General features: G+C 43.9%; 1 protein-coding gene across 2 annotated transcripts in view; it reads left to right on the top strand.

Moving 5' to 3' along the window:
- The window catches only part of LAMB4 (laminin subunit beta 4), a 132,623-nt gene that overhangs the window by 47,859 nt on the left and 69,308 nt on the right, over positions 1-15,456 (top strand). For both annotated transcript variants that reach the window (XM_037070657.1, XM_037070658.1), the window contains exons 15-16: positions 5,714-5,845; positions 14,763-14,948. In XM_037070657.1, coding sequence (XP_036926552.1) covers positions 5,714-5,845; positions 14,763-14,948 — 318 coding nt within the window. The remainder of the gene's footprint in view (positions 1-5,713; positions 5,846-14,762; positions 14,949-15,456) is intronic.

The following is a 15,456-nucleotide window of genomic DNA, read 5'->3' as shown; positions in this document are numbered from 1 at the left end:
ATTTTCCCCCTTTGCCCACCTCTACCCAGTCGCCCCCACTCCCTCAGGCAATCCACACACCATCGGTCATGCCCATGGGTCCTGTGTATAAGTTCTTTGGCTACTCCATGTCCTACACTGTACTTTACATCCCTGTGGCTATTCTGTAACTACCTATTTGTACTTTCCAATCCCCTCACCTCTTCACCCATTTCCCCCATGACCTCTTCCATCTGGCAACTATCAAAGTGTTTTCTGTATCCATGACTCTGTCTCTGTTTTCTTGTTTGCTTAGTTTGTTTTTTTCGATTCAGTTGTATCAACATACAATTGTATCAACATACATATGTATTTATTGTAATTTTATTGTTCATAGTTTTTATCTTCTTTTTCTTAAATATGTCCCTTTAATATTTTATGTATAATAGTTTGGTGATGATGAGCTCCTTTAGTTTTTCTTTGTCTAGGAAGTTCTTTATCTGCCCTTCAATTCTGAGTAATACCTTTGCTGGGTAGAGCAGTCTTGGCTGTAGGTCCCTGTTTTTCATGACTTTGAACATTTCTTGCCAAGCCCTTCTAGCATGTAAAATTTCTTTTGAGAAACCAGCTGACAGTCTTATGTGAACTCCTCTTTGGTAATGTATTTTCTCTTGCTGCTTTTAAGATTCTTTCTTTATATTTAACCTTTGGCATTTTAATTATGATGTGTCTTGGAGTGAGCCTCTTTTCATCCATCATAACTGGGACTCTCTGTGCTTCCTGGACTTGCATGTCTATTTCCTTCACCAAAAGGGAGTTTTCTTTCACTATTTTTTCAAATAGATTTCCAGTTTCTTGCTCTTTCTCTTCTCCTTCTGGCACCCCTATGATGTGAATGTTGGACCTCTTAAAGTTGTCCCAGAGGCTGCTTATACTGTCCTTATTTTTTTGGATTCTTTTTTCTTCTTGTTGTTATGTTTGGATGTTTCTTTTCTTCCTTATGTTCCAAATCATTGATTTGATCCTCAGCTTCATTTACTCTGCTATTGTTTCTCAGTAAACTGTTCTTCATTTCAGTTAGTGTATTGATGCGGACTCAGCCCATGGGGTCCTTGTGTTGTGGCTGTGACAAACAAATTCCCACTGACCAGAGAAGTCCTGTGGAGAGAAAAGGATGGCATGGCCACTCTCTGAGTGAGAGAGAGGGCCTTGACCCCTGCCTGGACAGGCTTTTATTGCTTTTCTGGGCATATTACATCAAGGATGGTCCTCATTTACTATGCACAGGTTCGCTGTAGGTGACTACCTTTTACAGACAACAAAGGAAAGAATGTTTCTAATTACTTCAGAGAGAAGAATGTTGCAGAGCGAGGGGAAAAGTGGTTGAAATGGTTACACTCCATACTTGGAAGGTTTAGCACAGATTTTAGGAAGTTACTTTAAAGATATGCAGTAAACATTTGCTGCCTCAATTCAGGATGAGGGAATTTTAGCAAAAAAGCAAGCCTCATAGCAGCCTCATTATGATGCAGGCCTGATTCCCCACAGGAGAACTGCTCCATGGGCTCAGCTCCTGTGTGTCAACTTGCTCCCTGTTAGTTTTCCGAATCAGGGGCTGGACTACATTTGCCATGCCATTCGTATAGATTTCCTCTAGCGTACCCTTCATTTCTGACTGGGTCTTTTTTGTGCTGCTGAGATCCTCACTAAGTTCCTTGAGCAATGTTTTGAACTCTGCATCTGATAGATTGCTTATCTCCATTTCATTTAGTCCTTTGTCTGGAGTTTTGATCTGTTCTTTCATTTGGGTCATGTTTCTTTGTCTCCTCATTTTGGCAGCCTCCCTGTGTTTATTTCTATGTATTAAGTAAAGCTGCTATGACTCCCTGTCTTGGGAGCATGGCCTCATATAGTGGGTATCCTATAGGTTTCAATGGCACAGCCTCCTCTATTACCCAAGCTGGGTACTCAAGGCAAACCCTTTGTGTGGGCTGAGTACACCCTTCTCTTATAGTTGAGCCTTGGTTGCTGTTGGAAAATCAATGGGAAAGATTTATCCAGGCTAGTCAGCTGCAAGGATTGGCTAGGACCATTAACCATAAACCTCCACCCTCCATGGTGGATCACTTTTGCAGGGGTAGGGTGGTAGTACTCCAAAGCAGTCTGTAGCTGTCCTCTGGGTGTGATGGCCCTGGGGTTTCCTGGGTGATACTGACCCCAAGGTCAGCCATCACCTGTATTTTGCCTGGGGCCACCCTGCATGAGCTATAAAGCAATCTGAGATGTCTGCTACTTGTACTGGGCTTGGAGATTCCCAGGTGCAGCCAACTTATGAATGGCTAGCTGGGAACTAGCTAGCTGGAAACTAGCTAGACTAGCTGCTGCTAGTACCATGTGTTGGGCCACTTAGCAAGAGGTTAGGACCTAGGAGCTCAGAGGCTAGGGGCTCACTGAGGCTGGCTGTTGCTTGTTTGAAAGGATTTGGGAAGTTGTAAATCATGAGCCATTCTTATGGAAAAGTACCTGTTAACAGCTGTAAATTGCTAGGGATGAGTAAACAGTGTTAGCCAGGTTGATGGAGTCTCAGACATGGCACCCACCTGCCAGTTCTGTGGCTCTGTAGGGGAAGGGTTCAGAATAGGAATAATGGCCTCTGCCCACCTTTCTATCTGGGAGAAAGCTGTCCCCTAGCTCTCACCCTGATGCCAGACACATCAGTTCTTCCCCATATGCCACTGGTGCCTTCCAAGCTGCTACCCCAGTGATGGAACTCAGAGGGAGTGAGTCTAAATAGGTGAGTTCATGTGTGAGTTCTTTAAGAAGAACTGCTTGGAACTCTAGACGTTTCTTTCACCAACTCAATCCCTGCTGTTTTGTGCAGCCAGAAGATATAAGGACTTATCTTCCTGACACTGGAACCTGGACTAGGGGGCCTGGTGTGGAGTTGGGATCCCTTGCTCCCGAGATATCCCTCCCAAATTTTTATCCACCACATGGGCATGTGGGACCAGCCTGTTCTGCATGTCTGTCCCTCCTACCACTCTGGATGGATGTGGTAATTCTGTAGTTGTCAGACTTCCACTCAACTTGATTTCTTATGATTCTGAGTGATGGTTGTTCTATAATTAAGTTGCAATTGTGATGTGGTGGTTTGAGGAGGTGAGCTTTGTTTACCTATGCCACCATTTTGACCAGAAGTCTCCTCGGTGTTCTTATAAATGCAGTCTAACCTAAGAGAAGCCTGGGATGGAGGGAGAGCAGTCTGCAATGGTACAGACAGCAATAAACAAAAGGATAGAGATGGAGGTGTAAAAGGGTGTGAGTCCCAGATCACATCTTATGAGTAATTGAAATGTTCAACTTGGAGAACTAAGAAGAATGACAAATAACTCTGTTGGTAGGTCTTCAAAAGGTTATATACAGGGACATCTCTGAGATGTTGCAGGTTTGGTTCCAGACGACCTCAATAAAACGAACCATAATCTTGTTTTGCTGGTGAAGGGTCTTGCCATTGATTTGTAAAAAATACCACATCTGAAAAGTGAAATAAAGCAAAATGCAATAAAATGAGGTATGCCTATATATATATATATATATATATATATATATATATTTCTCTTAGTATGTNTTTCTATATATATATATATATATATATATATATATATATATATATATTTCTCTTAGTATGTTGGGGCTGCTATAACAAAGATACCATAGACTAGGTGACTTATAAACAACAAAAATTTGTTTCTTACAGATCAAGGTACCAGCAAGTTCGGTGTCTGCTGAGAGCCCACTTTCTGGCTAATATGCATCTGTCTTTTTGCTGACTCCTCAGATGACAGAAGTGGCAAAGGAGCTGTCTGGGGCCACTTTTATAAGAGACTAATCCCATTCACAAGGGCTCCACCCTTATGACTTAATCACCTCTCAAAGGGCCCACCTCCAAATATGTCACCTTGTGGACTAGTTGTCAACATATGAATATTCAGTCTATGGCAACGTACTTGCTCTAAAAATGTGGTCTGTGGCCAGACCATCAGTATCAGCATCACTTGGGAGTTCACTGGGCTGGGAAAATCTCAGGCCCCAACCCAGACCCACTCACGTGCAGTTTGGAAAGCACTGGTTTGTTTTCTTAATAGAAGTTACCTGTGGTCACAAAATCAATATTGATTGGATTTAACATAGTATAGAATTTAATATAGTATAGTATACAGCTGATTCCATAATGTGTTTTCTGCATAAAATTAAATGGCTTATCATTTTGTGTTATAAGATGAACACAATTGGTGAGGAAAAGTTAAAAAGAAGAGGACCAATAAACATAATCTTAATGGGGTCTGTCAGAAGGGCCCCCCTCACAGGTGGGTGGAAGAGAGGTCAGAGAGTGGAGCTGAGGCTCTGAACAGTGAGTGCTGGCAAGATGAGAGGTTCTTAAAGGGCCATAGCCAGCCGCGGTGCTGCCATGCTCCTGTAGAGCAACCAGCGCACAGGTGAAATTAAAAACTTTGTATATAAGATCAACGCTGAAACACCATGAAGTAAACACCAATGTCTGCATACAAAATATTTAGAATCAAGCAACTGGATGTTCTAACTGGGTTGCTGCTGACTGACTAGGAGGAGGTATGAAAGAGAAGCCCACAAAACCTAGAATTTTAAAGAAACTGGAGTTGCATGAATGCAATTCCTTTGCTTCTGTCTTGCTGGTAGAATTTGGCTATCCTGGTATAATCTCTCATGGGAACTCAGAAGACCAAGTATTGCAAACTGTGAGAACTAAGAGGAATGAGTCAGGAGTATGTCTACAGATGAATTTCTATGCAAACGTAATGCCCTGAAATATGAACAAGGTGCTGAACAAATATTGAATCATAACATAAATTACACTCTTTCAATTCTTTCTCAAACTTCTCATTGCTTCTGGGGGAAAGTCTCGATTTAGTGCTAACAGGACTTTGACACCTTCACGACACTTCCCAATCTCCCTTTCTGACACTAAGAACGGGCATTATTAGCCTCAGAGCCTTAGGCAGGCAACTGCGTCTAGCTAACATTTGATAACATTGTTTTATTTTCCTTGTTTACTGGATGGGAGCTAGTTTACGGTTACCTTCTATTTGAGAAAAGCAATAACATAACTGGTTTTCCATTTACTGTGGTCATCTAAATTTCCCTTTTGAGCTACATGTACTGATATTTTTCATGAGTACCTTTACTGACATTTTAAATGAGGTTTTAAAAAAATATGAAATCCATAACACCGTAGAGACGGTACACAAGCAGAGCAAAAGCTCAAACAGTGGCTCCGGAACGACAAAGGCTGGAGCAGCCCTGTCCCATGAAATTAAAAGTTACAGTAGCTCATTCATCGTGGAATCTTTGTGCCATGCCTATTGTTGATTTTCTACAGGCTTCTTCTTGACATTTCATGTTGAAACATAGCATTTGTACTTTTTAAAAAAACACCATGAAGCCAGTTGATAACAATAAATATTTTCCCAGTTTAGAGTTTCACTAGTATAGCATCCTTTAAAAATAAAAACTGATACGTGGTCTCACGACCACCAAAAATTTCCCATTTTCACAGGAAAACAAAAAAATTATAAAGTACTTCCATGCCTGCTTCCTGAAGCTATTGAATGAGAGTCATAATTATTTTTTAAATTACAGTATCCTCTGAAATTCTTGAACTTCAGGATCATTGGATCTTTTGTTGCTGACTCACTCTGTCATTTCTTTTCTTTTTAAGATATTAGCAACAACTTTGCCTACATGTGATGTGTATTTTCAACAGCAAGGAAATGATTTCATAATCGACAGTGGAAATATAATCCTGAAGCAAAATCAGAAACAGAGCGTGCATGCTGACGAGCGGAGTGAGGTAAGCCCTGTCTTCGTGCAAGTCACCCAGGTGACACACTGGCAACCGTGCCTGGCCCATGGAAGTACTCACTCACAGTAAGGTCTTACTATCCTCCAGAGCAGAGCAGAGGAAGGAAGAGGCCAGCTCCAAGTAATTCAAGCCCCTATTACTTTTCACAACAAAAATATCTGGAATGCTGGATTCCAAAGAGTTGGAGAGTCAGGTACTATGAATTCACAATTTCTTGTCATTTTAGCAAGAAAGGGCACTGTGCTGAAGAATGGTTCTCCTCCTAGTTGGAGAAAAGAAAAAAAATGCTGCTGTCCCTGGGGACGGCACTTGGCTGTGCCCTTGATTCTGAGGTGGTTGTCGTTGACTGGTGCTGGTGTGAGGGCCAGGACCACGCCACCTCCGTAGGGCCCTGCCTCCAGCAGCTTCAGAAGCCTGGAGGAGACCCGAATAACACCCAGCCAACTGTTATTCACTCAGAGTTGGGACTGCTTTAGGCTCATGTGTTTGTTTGTTCATTCACTACACTGGGGTCTTTACTGAGAGGTCCTGGCACATGTGTGTGAATGGGCATATCAGAAGAGCAAACGCAAACAGATGTTGGCTGTGTTGTTTACCAACCTAGCACCTGAAACTGTTCATTTCATATAAAAGACTTATTCTTGTTGTTGTTGTTATAAGACAACTTGTTAAGTAAATGAAATAGTTGAATGAGAGACAACAGAAATATTTAGCCTTGGAAATTGTCCCTAAGCTAGTTGTTGGGAAATGAGCCATGTACACTAATGAGTGGCAGGTGGGCAGGTCCATGAAAGAGGTGCATGGACATGGTGTGGACCTCAGGGCGGGGACAACTACCTCTGGCCAAAAGGGTCGGCACAGGCCTCGTGGGGGTGGGCCTCCCACTGCGTCCGTGCACGCCAGTCCTAGTGGCTTTGCTCTTCCTCCTGTTTCTCTTACCATCCCCCTGCCCAAGAAGCCTTCTCCACGTTTCCAGGCTTCTCCATCTGAAGGCCACCTAATGAGAAGTCCACCGGAAGGTGCTCCCTGTGGCACAGATCAGTCGGCCTCAAATTTTACTGTGTGTAAGAATAACCCAGGGGTTCATTTCACACACGTGTCCTAGGGCCTTACCTTTGAGATACTGAGTCGGGGAATCTGAGACTGTCAGGAAATATACATGTCTGCCAAGCCCCCCAGGGCGACTCTGATATGATGGCCCATGACTGCTGCTTTGAGAAGCAGCGTTCAAAGCCTTCACACGCTGCTCTCCAAACTCTTGCCCGAAGTGACCACCTCTGTATTACTGATTTGCAGACCTTCCAATTCCTTAAGACCCAATTCAGACCTATTGTTCTCTTACATTCCCTACCCCAACATCTGGGCACAATGAATTGCTTCCACCTCTGGTGTCCCATAGATCAGTATTTTTCGAACTGCAGGTCATGCCTGTTAGTAAATAAATAATAAAATCATTGGACAGGGTCAGCTTAGCCCAACAGAGGAATACAAAAGAAGGGCATATTTTTGGTGGAACTTTTGTTTCATTTTATGTAAATGTGTGTGTGCGTGTACATGCTGTTTATGCTGGGTTCCCTAGAATCTAGCAGAGATCACACCAGAGATTCTGGTGGGTGAGCTTTATTGAGGGAGCGCTCATCAAGAGAGGGTCCCTGGACGTGCCCCCAGTGGAAACTCAGAAGCATACATTGGCACAACAGAGCTGTCCTCCCTCCAGGCCCAATGGCCTGCCTGTTGTGTCTCCCTGTCAGTCAGTCATGACCCCAGGCAACCTCCCAAGTCAGGCAACCTCCCAAGTCAAGGGCTCCCCTCAGCCAAGGGCAATGCTCAAGAGAAGGGAGCAGTGGTGAGTGAGGGCCACCAGCAGTAGCAGGAACTGGTGGCTGGACTGAGTGGCATCAACTAAAATCTACTCCTTGGATGCTCAGACCTGCATACAGGGCCCCTGGTTCAAAAATTAAGGAAAAGGGTCATTGAAGGCAGTAAAATATAAAGCCTAATTTTCTTCCACAGTCTCTCTCTTGTCAAGGTGTTTTTTGCTTGCTATTTAATGTTGTTCTAACTAAAGAAATATTAAAAATTTAAATTATTATCATGAGTCATACTATTCATCTTTATAGCATGTAATACCAATTTTATCTGCAGCAATAAGGGAATTTAATTCATACATGTCATCCCTGAAATTACACAATTGGTGGTTTGCAGTTATAGATGTACTTGTATTTTGTTCCTCCCAGAACAATGGGAGCGCGACACAAAGCTGACTCAGCTGGTTTTACTTCACTTCTTGATGTGTGCTCTACCAGCTTACCAATGAGCAAGGAAGGCCTGAAAGTGAAAGAGACTGTGAGTTGCTCTTTCTCCTTCCTTCTCGCCATCATTTTCAGTGTAAGTTGTTGGCTTACACGGAGAAATAAAATGAATAATGTGTTACTTGGAGTGCCTTCACCTTCCTCCTGCTCTCAAGTTCTGGCCGTCACAGAAAGCTTGGCTTCTTGGGACTGTCAGTGCCCCTATTTACTCTTTCATAGCTGTAACACACTTTCTTTGTACTCGCTTTGAGTCTCACTGAATGCATAGTAGGTGCACTTGAATCCTATGCTCATAAGCATCACAGGCACTGTACGTGAGTGGGGCAGCAAGGAAGTAGACACATATTGTGTGTATCTCTTTGGTCGTGTGCATGCTCCATCATCCTAAGGGACTCTACTTACAAGACAACTTCAAAGACAAAATTATTTTTAGGTGGTGATGAGCATTATGCCAAGCATGGGCCTTTCTGAGCATGGGGCCCTGTGAGACTCCACAGGCTGCGTGCCTGTGAAGCCAACCCTGCCAGTTTGCTTCTATGCTAAGTTTGCTCCTTGCAGACACAGCTCCTCCATGGTCACAATTCCTGGGGAAGTGTATGGAAGCAGATGAGCCTCCCACTGCCGCAGTGGGTCCTGAGGTTGTAACTGATACTCACTATCTCCCTCCCTCCTTGCCACCCATTCTAGATTCCCCTAATCCTCAACTAGCACTTCTTGGGTAGATGACCTAGACTCTCATCCTTCCAGGGTCTGAGCCCCAGGTTACCATGCCTTTATCAAACTACATGTATGGGAGCTCCAAAGGTGCCTCAGTGGCTCACCTCAGCTACCATACATATTTTTTGTGTCCCCACTATACAGCAATAGCCCTACCAATTGCAGGGATTCCTTCCACACCTGCTGGTCTATAGGCATCAGGAGCCCAGGTGACCGTGCAGTGGCCATAGCTTTAAGATTGTGGAATTCTTTGTCCCTGCCCAAATATCAAGACATCTAGACCCACAGAGTCTAATGTTGCCAGGACAAGAAGCCCAAATTCTCTTGGTCACAGCAAGTGGTGATGAGCTTGGCTACTCCTCCTTGGTTCCTAAATCCATATTTTCTCCCTTTTGAGGACACAGCATCATATAAAGTCCACTGGTTCAATTAGTAACTAACATTCTAAAGAACACTGCCCCATTTCACAGGGTACCATTTGGACCAAGGGACCTAATTCATGATTCTCCAATACGAGGGATGTGTGTACTATTTGGTAGGATATCTGGATGGTCCAGATCCTTTTGAGCTATATGGCTACAGAGAGCAGGAGAATTAACAGCCTTGGGCAGAACTGAATATACACTACAACCCATTCCAAGTAAATATAAATTGCTTCTATTCCTCCTTCTTCATGAGGATGAAAAAGAGCGCATTTTTCATTTCAGTGGCTGCATATCATGGACCAGCATGGTGTTAATCTACTCTGGTACAGATGCTCCATCTAGCACAACAGATACAAACAAGACTGCAATGTGGTTATGTTTGTGTTAAGTTGGTAATGGGAAAATGATGGGAACCACTATTGAGTCTTGAGAGCAGAACTTTGAGGATGCCTCTGATTTGCAATATTTTTTTATTTGCTATCTTGGCTTGGGAGAGAGTGGGTATAGGTTGGACATGTCACAAGCTTATACTTGGCATTTCCTAGAACTATAGGAGCTCTCACCATACAGGTGAAAGAAGCAATGTCCACTGCTAAGCAGGTCCATACAATTACATATTCAGGAACTGGGGGAAACAATGTTTGTGTAGTTTAGTAAATACAGGGAATCCACTGTGAAAAGGACCTGGACCAAGGCTCCATTTATTACCTGAGCCTTATATGCCTCAATTCTAATCGGGGGACCATGATGGCACTTTGGGTACCTGATCATCAACATTAGCTCTGATTCTATACCCACCAACCCTTGGGAAAATCTTGATTTTTTTCTCCCCAGTGGACTCAAGTAAATAACCATAGATCTCCTTGGGAAATGAGTGAGAGAATCACACTTATCTGGCTGTTGAAGAGTCTTTCCTCAAGGGGTCCTAGACTCTTGTTCAGTCACTGGGTTCTGTGTCTGAGAAGTGGCTCAGACCTAGAACTTGGGAAAGGATCATGGACTTCCATTAGGGCAGCTGACCCTATCCTTCTGCCAATTCATTCTTGATCACTTTTGATTATGGATATTAAGCAATACTTTTGTTGACTGTTCACCTATCTTGCTCCTACGAACACCATGTTCTATTAATCATCTCCACAGAAGAGTCCTGTGAGTCAGGTCCCCTTGTCTCCTATTCCAACCTTGCTGCCCAAATAATTATACCCATCTTGCTTTTGAGAATGAAGTGCTACCCAGCCTTTGATGATCTGAGGTTCTCTTCTCTACCTTGATACAAAGCAGCTTAGTTCATACTGGTTTACCCTAGCAGGCTGGGGAAGACACCCAATACCCTGCTTCTCAGGGATGCTGGGGCCCCTCTCACCAGTTCATCCCTTACTGTCTTGATAAATGGAACGTCCTCCAGATCTCCCCCAAAACATAGTCAGTTGGTGGGGTTTACAGTCCTGTGTCTTAGATCCATTCTAGCATGCCTACTTCTTCGAGACTTATAGACCTTCTTCCACAGCCTGCTACAGCAGTTCTGGCACCTCTTCACTGGTCTGGGCTACAGTTTTTGCCAAGCTTCTAAGAGCTACTCCAGCAACACATTAGATCAGTCTCCCAGGGCTCCAGAGCCCTTGCCAGAGTGTCAAATCCTAGATCACTGGTGAGCCCCAAATCAACAAACTCTCGTTCCCCAGTTTCATATTCTGCCCCTTGGTCTAACATCATCAGGGCTCATATCCAACCATCCTTTCCCAGTTGCCACTAGTACATGTTAACCAGGTCCCTCTCAAAGTTCCAGCACTTTCCCAGTCAGATCATGCTGAATTTGGCCCTAATTATCAGGCAAGTGGTCAGAGGAGTAGTACAGGCAGATCCTGAGGAAAGTGCACATTTTGTTTAAGACACCTGTAATCATTTAAGATTCTTGCATTGTCTTCAAACGTGACAGGAATGGAGTAGGAGTATCTCCACTTTCTAATAAGAGTAAGTGGATTAATTCTATAGTCCAAGAGTGCTCAGGAGAGCCTTAGGGTTCAAGGTTCTCTCATGTACCATTCATGTCTCAAGACCCCCTGGCTTCCCTGTGAAGGGCTTAACTTTGGCAGAGGTAACTAACCTAAGCTGAGAATTCAGCCTTCTCTGAAGTTCCGTTACAGAACAGAGGTCCAAGAGGGGGGCAATATTTGGCCCATCCAGGGATGCCAAAAACTGTTACAGACAACACGGGCCCCTCCCAAGGATGGTATACTAATACCTACTGGGCTCATCTGTTCACCGCCAGAGGAAAGACATCTCTCAATGCCAGAGATTTGTGAAAAGGAAAGGAAAGATATATTTAAAGCTATACAGACTTTAAGTAGTGACTCAATGTCCCCATAAAAATATCAAAGTCCTTTAGGATAACCCCAGATGCCCACAGTGCTTCCTTCTCCCCCTGCCCTAATTCGGAGTACTGTATCTCAGCAAAAGAAGCACACATCCATGTTTCAGGTTGCTGCCATTATCCGGTGGGTCGCCATCCAGGCAGGATCTCCAATTACTCCAAAGTCATGTGGCACCCTCTCACAGTCCACTGGCAAGAGTTCTTTGTACCCATTTTTCCAGGCAAATATCTCCTGCTTCCCAGGCCATGTGGCCAAAGGGAGCACCCCAAAGCCGTGTGGGCCTCTTCTACCAGAGCTGCAGGGGTCTGCACTATGCCAAAAGCATGTGGCTTTCTTCTTCACCTGGCTGCAGAGGTCCCCACTCTGGCAAAGCCACGTGGTTCTTCTTCACCTGGCCAAGAGGGGGTCCTCACTTTGCTAAAACCCTGTGACTCTCCCCTCAATGGCTGCCATGTCTGGGTTTAAATCCCCATGCCAATCTTCCTCTGTACCCCTATTTCCGACTCCTCCCACAATCAGTTACACCTGCCAGTATTTCTGTATTATTCCAAGTTTACTGGGCTGCCATCATGAGTCTGGGCAGGTATGACCCCATGTCATGGAGCCAATCTTCTCCAAGCTCCCACGCAGGTGCTGTAACTCAAGGACCTGCCCCTCAGTTACATCTTGCGGGGGAAGTGACCTCATCCCCCTGGCTCCAAGCCTGGCCACAGCCATTTAACATATCCAAGTGACCCGCCAAAGGCTATAGATATGTTAAATGACCAGGCCATGGATTAGCCAAAAGACTGTGGCTGTACAAAACAGCCCTGCATGTTCCTGCTCCATGTGTCCCTTCCCCCAACTCACACCTGTGGGAGAAGGGGTGAGGACATCTTGTATGTCTCTCCAATAATTTCTATACACCTTGAGTTCTGGACCCCATTCCCAATCCCTTTTGGGAGCCCCTCTCTTGGCTGCACCCTGTATCAGTTCTACAGCATTTCCAGTGAAGTCTTGTGCCTGGTCTTTATCTCTTCCCTCCTCTAGTTAAAGGAGATGAAAACCTCTTTAAATGCCACCAAGGAGGCCCTCTGATTCTCACACTTTGCTCAAAATGGGTGACTGATTGCCCTGAACTTGTCATGTTCTTTCATCAAAGCATCAGTGGCCCCCAACAACAGCCACCTATCTCCACGATCCTTATAATTACATTTTCCCCCATCGCTCAGTGCCAGAAGTATCACTCAGGTCAGTGCCTCCCCTCCCTGTTATGCTGCCCCCGGTCTCCACAGATGACAGTGTGAGCAGCTGTTCTGCTTCTGCACACCAGGGCTCATCAGAACGTGTCCCTCACAGGGGTGCTCATCACCAGCTGACCAGTAAATGAGCCCCTTCCAGAAATGCATCTTAGACTCTACTTTTAGGTAAGCTGGTACCAACTGTCTCAGGTCAGGTGCCATGGAAAGAGAGCCTAAGACTTGATTCAGGTGCATGTGATCTGTTGAGGAAATGTTTTCCAGGAAACCTCTTTAAGAAGGTGAAGAAAACAAGATAGAGAAGAGGAAAGAGTAGATATTTTCTCAGGTAAAACAAACCTTGGCTTGAACCACAGGGAGCCCAGAAGTATAAACTACAGGCAAAGTTGTCCTGCCCCTGAGACATCCCCTCTCCCATGAATTTTACTGTGGCCATTCGCTATGAAACTCAGGTATCCTAAGTCCAATGCCTTTAGTGGTGAAAATCTCAAATGCATTCTCACAGTAAATGTTTCTATCCCAGTCGTAGTAGATATGTTGTTCATAAAATTATTTGTAAAATGTAGAACATCTGGAGAGCATTATACAGCAAAGGGTTTCCTAAAAATGTCTGAGACAACCAGGCTAGCTTTTGGCTGTGAGCTCCCTTGGAGGGTAAAGGGGGGCTGAGGGGTGGGTAAGGAGGGAACATGGAGGGCAACTCTCCAGAGAAGGGAGGTGACACACACAACAACTGGGTGCTGGGTGCACCAACCAGGTAAAGAGGGTCCCAGAGAGACACCCACAGCATCTGCGATTATGAGAGTATTTGAAAAATATTGCATATAGATGAGTTTACATATATCAGTGTCTGTAGAAACCTGAAGATAGAGTTTTTTATTCACATTTCTGCCTCCAGTGCAGGGTTCTAAACTGCTCTACGGCGGGGACACTGGCCTATTCATCTTCGCTTTCCTAAATCAGAGGCAGACATTGAATTGTTACTAAATAAACATTTACCAAATGAAGAGCAGTTTGGGGTAGATCACAGAGCAATTTGAACTCCAGGCTAAGTAATTTGGGCGTGATCCTGTTGGCAGTTAGAAACAGTTTGAAAGCTTTTGGCCGTGAGCAGTGTGCAATATGTATTGGCCTTGGGAGTGAATAGAGAGAGCAGCCAAGAGACCGTTAACAGCAATACAGGCAAAAGCACCAAGAGGCAGAATTCCCATGGAGGCTGTGAGAATTGAGAGGCAGATGCAAAAGCCATTAAAGAAAAATTATCTACAGGGTCCAGATGGCCCCAGGCAAACATCTAGTTCAGAGATTTTCAGGGATGCTAATCAATCAAATGAGTTAGTTTTGTACTTATCTGCCCCCAAGCAGATAGAAGACCATTTCTTATGTTTGCATGGAAGAAATATCTAAATATTAAGTCCATATGGGTTTTCTCACCGTCATCCTGCACATTTAGGTGAAATCCATGAACTGGCATGGGAACCTTTTCTTTCTTTCCACATTTTGGCCAGGATCCTACAGTCATATCTGAGAAAACCCAAGGTTATTAGTGTGGAATTTGTTCAATTCATTAGCACACACAATACTTAAAATTAAGGTGGTTTCCAGTGTCATTGCTTTCAAATTAATCATTCTATATATAACATCTATTTCAAATCTGCAGATTGAGCAACATTATTCTTGGCTGTATTCTGGACTGTATCCTGAGTGGAGTACATTATCTGTGACTCAGATGGATCATATACACATCAGGAAATACATGGGCTTCTTTTATTTTTTTCTGAATTCTTCCAGGGCTTGACTGTAGGCAAAGCTATGTATGACACATTTCTCTCTGATTTCAGGGCTCGGTGACTTTCGGCCAGATGCCTGCAGTTCACATTGTCTTCCGAGAGCCACTTCCCGGGATGCCTGTTACCTGGACTGGACCTGGCTTTGCCAGGGTTCTCCCTGGGTCTGGCTTAAGATTCACTGTCAACAACATCCCCTCTCCCATGAATTTTACTGTGGCCATTCGCTATGAAACTCAGGTATCCTAAGTCCAATGCCTTTAGTGGTGAAAATCTCAAATGCATTCTCACAGTAAATGTTTCTATCCCAGTCGTAGTAGATATGTTGTTCATAAAATTATTTGTAAAATGTAGAACATCTGGAGAGCATTATACAGCAAAGGGTTTCCTAAAAATATTAAAGCAACGTAGTGAGCCATACGCACACACTCTTTATTCCAGGGAGAGAAGCTAAAGTTGGAGTTATATATTTAAGGCAGTAGGTCTGAGGAAGTGGTGATGGAATGTTTGTAGAAGAATAATAAAAAACTAAAATAACATAAATCCTGCTCTCCTGATACTTTTTTTCTAAAACTTTAACAAACTAACATGTGCAGAGATTCAGACTCAAGGGATGCAGAAGAGGCATTTATTTGCATTTGGCTTTTCTCTGAAACAAGAGAAAAACTAAAAAGCAGGCTTCTTGCCCCCCACTGCTATGTTACCCTTCTTCCCCCACCTTTTGAGAAACAGCTAAGACAGAAGAGAA

The sequence above is a fragment of the Sturnira hondurensis genome, unplaced genomic scaffold (assembly GCF_014824575.4).
Source record: "Sturnira hondurensis isolate 20B ecotype Veracruz unplaced genomic scaffold, ASM1482457v3 Scaffold0018877, whole genome shotgun sequence".
Classification (NCBI taxonomy): Eukaryota; Metazoa; Chordata; class Mammalia; order Chiroptera; family Phyllostomidae; genus Sturnira; species Sturnira hondurensis.
Note: the sequence above shows the minus strand (reverse complement) of the source record. Positions and strands in the feature narration are given on the sequence as shown.